This window comes from Ananas comosus, unplaced genomic scaffold (assembly GCF_001540865.1).
Source record: "Ananas comosus cultivar F153 unplaced genomic scaffold, ASM154086v1, whole genome shotgun sequence".
Lineage (NCBI taxonomy): Eukaryota > Viridiplantae > Streptophyta > Magnoliopsida > Poales > Bromeliaceae > Ananas > Ananas comosus.
Window position 1 is genome coordinate 19,144 of NW_017891245.1, and position 2,902 is coordinate 22,045.

The 2,902-nt window shown below is 51.2% G+C and overlaps 1 protein-coding gene across 1 annotated transcript; it reads right to left on the reverse strand.

The window, feature by feature from the left end:
• Window positions 1-14: 14 nt before the first annotated feature.
• On the reverse strand, window positions 15-2,403 carry LOC109704769 (pentatricopeptide repeat-containing protein At4g19440, chloroplastic-like; the record flags this gene model as incomplete). The annotated part of the gene is made up of 3 exons (XM_020225546.1): window positions 15-1,171; window positions 1,704-1,783; window positions 1,884-2,403. Coding segments are annotated over 3 exons (1,757 nt in total), but the record flags the coding sequence as incomplete, so codon positions are not given.
• Window positions 2,404-2,902: the final 499 nt, after the last annotated feature.

Below are 2,902 nucleotides of genomic sequence, written 5' to 3' on the forward strand. Positions count from 1 at the left end.
TTAAAAAGACCAACATGTATCTCCATCCTGTTCGACAACATTTCATCAAAATAATATTCTGCTTGCTCCATCTCTCCTGCCTTACACAACCCTTTCGCAAGTGAGTTGTACGTGACTGAGTTCGGCTCCATACCTTTAGAAACCATCTCATCTAGCAACTTAAGAGCCTCTGCGCACTGATACATCTTACAATGCCAATCAATGAGAGTGTTGTAGATAACCTCATTCGGCTCCATACCCATACCCACCATCTCCTTCAGAACGGAACCTACATCACTAATTTGATTCAATTTAACCAACCCATTGATCAGGATGCCGAACGTAACAACACTCGGCTCCACCGAGCTCTTAATCATCTTCTCTTTGAACTGAAATGCCTCATCCAAAAAACCTTTCTTGCAGAGCCCATCAATGAGTGCATTGTAGGCGACGACAGAGGGGAGAACTCCCAACCTCTCCATCTCCGAAAACAACCTCTTTGCCTCATCAATTTCGCTATTTTTGCAATTTACAACAATCAGAGGAGTGTAGGAGTAAACATCGGGAGCTACAAACCTCTGCATTCCATCGAACACTTGGCGGGCATTTGGAAGATCGTTGCTCCTCGCGAGCGAGGACAATAGAATGTTACACACTTTGAGACTAGGGCAAAGCCCGCGATCGGCTAATATAGAGAGGGCCTCCACAGCGAGCCCTTGGCCGTACGACCTAAACTGCGTGCAACAAACGTGGACCAAGGCGTCGATCGAAGCCGCGAAGGGTGCGTCCTGGGGGGGGACGGTATCGGCGATGGCCCGAACCAGCTCGGTGAAACGCCGCGAGGGGTCGTCGTTCCCGTCGAGGAGGAGGAGGGGGGCACCATTGACGGGGTCGAGGAGGCGGGCGAGGAGGAGGCGCGCGGGGGCGGCCGGGGCGCGGGGATCGGATCGGAGGAGGGAGTCGAGGAGGAGGGCGTAGGAGCGCGGGGTGAAGCGGAAGCCGAGGCGATCGGCGGCCAAGGAGAAGAGGCGGAGCGCGGGCTTGGGGCGGAGCGCGGGGCGGAGCTCGAGGAGGAGCGCCTCGAGGCGCCGCGGGGGCAGCCGCGAGAGCGTGGCGCGGCACAGGGCGGGGTCGAGGTCGCGCCGGGAGAGGAGCGCGGCGAGGTCGTGGCGGAGCTCGTCGTCGTCGGCGGCTGCGGCGGCGGCGGAGGAGGAGGACGACGAGGAGGAGGAGGAGAAGGGTTTGAGGGGAGAAGGCGAGGGTTTGATGCGGAGAGTGGGGAGGGGAGGAGGCCTCCTCCTCATGGCGGCCTCAGGAGGGGAGGAGGAGAGAGAGAGAGAGAGGAGTAGAGAGAGAAAGTGCGAAGGGCGGAGGAGGGAGATCATGAGAGGGAATGGACAGTTGAGATTTGATCCGGTGGTTTGGGTGTGTGTGCGGATACAGGGTCTGATGCGTCAGCTTGACCGGGTGTGTGCGGTTCGGGAGGAGGAAGGACGTGGAGGGCCGAAGAGTTTCAATTTAAAAAGAGTTCGTTAAAAGTTTGTACTGTGTGAAAGTAAGTTTTTAAAATTTTAAATTTTTTAAAAAAATTCTAATTTTAATACTAACTGTACTGTACTTAACAAAGTTGGGTAGAGACTTCATTGTTGGCTTGCTACCCAATATTCAAATTTTCAAAATCTATTTATTATACTTTTAGCTAAATTTATTTAAAAAAAACAAACAAACAATGCGAAAAATTGGTGCGCTGTGGGCGTTCTCAGATTGCAACAAGAGGTGCATTACCAAATTCAATACTTCATTTCTGGAAAAATAAAGAAAAAAAAAAAAAAAAAGAAAAGGAAAGAAAAATTCTTCCTAGAAATTAATTAAGAAGCAATTAAGCTAGAGCTAGATCTCTCTACCGTGGTCCGTGGATCAAAACATTCTTCACCTCCTCTTCCTGAGGCCCATTAGTATGATGATGGTGTTCGGATCGGAGGCGCTCCTGCTGCTGGACGACGAGGATGGAGAGCTTGCCGCCGAAGTCGGTGGAGGCGAGCATGTCGCCGACGACGCCGAGCTCGGGGCACTCGCTCCACTCGGACAGCCCGCTGGTGAGCCCCGACTCGTCCTCCCTGCCGCCCCTCCCCACCACCACCAGGTCGAACTTCTCGCTCATCCCCCGCATCACCCCCGCCGTGCCCTCCCCGTCCTCCACCATCCTCTCCGTGTACACCACCCTCTCGCTCCCCGCGTGCCGCTCCCTGAACCCCTCCACCGCCGCCTCGTCCTCCGCGTCCGCGTCCGCGTCTCTCAGAAGAAAGCAGCGGAGGCGGAGGCGGAAGCAGCCCGCCTCGCCTCCGCCCGTACGCCATTCCCCGTGCACTCCCGCACTCCTCGCCTCCGACCCTGCTGAGGCCGCGTCGCCACCCTTCTTCTCCACTAAGGCACGACGAGGTCGAGAGGCAGGCTCTTCTCCTCCACCGCGCGTCGGAACGCCGAGACGTCATCGGAGGCAGCAAGATCATCTCCAACGACGTCATGATGGTTGCGATAGAAAACAAAGAAGAGTTGGTGGGCAAAATAATAATAATAATAATAATAATAATAATAATAATAAATAAATAAATTATTTTTTTTCTACAGAAAAGATTAAAAAAATATAGAAAAAAAAAGTAAATAATAAAATTATACTCTTAAATAAAAATTACACTATTTTTGAAAAAAATTGCACTATTTTAATAAAAATTATACTATTTCCTATCAAAATTACACTCTTTTAGAATAGACTTTACACTTTTTAGATCAATATTGCACCATTTAGCAAACTTTTGCACTATTTCTTTTCTTTTCTTTTTTTTTGTTTTTCTCTTTCTCTTGTTCTTCTTCTTCTTCCTCCAAGAGCAGGACCAATCGTGCACCCGCGCGCGCCGTCGACCAG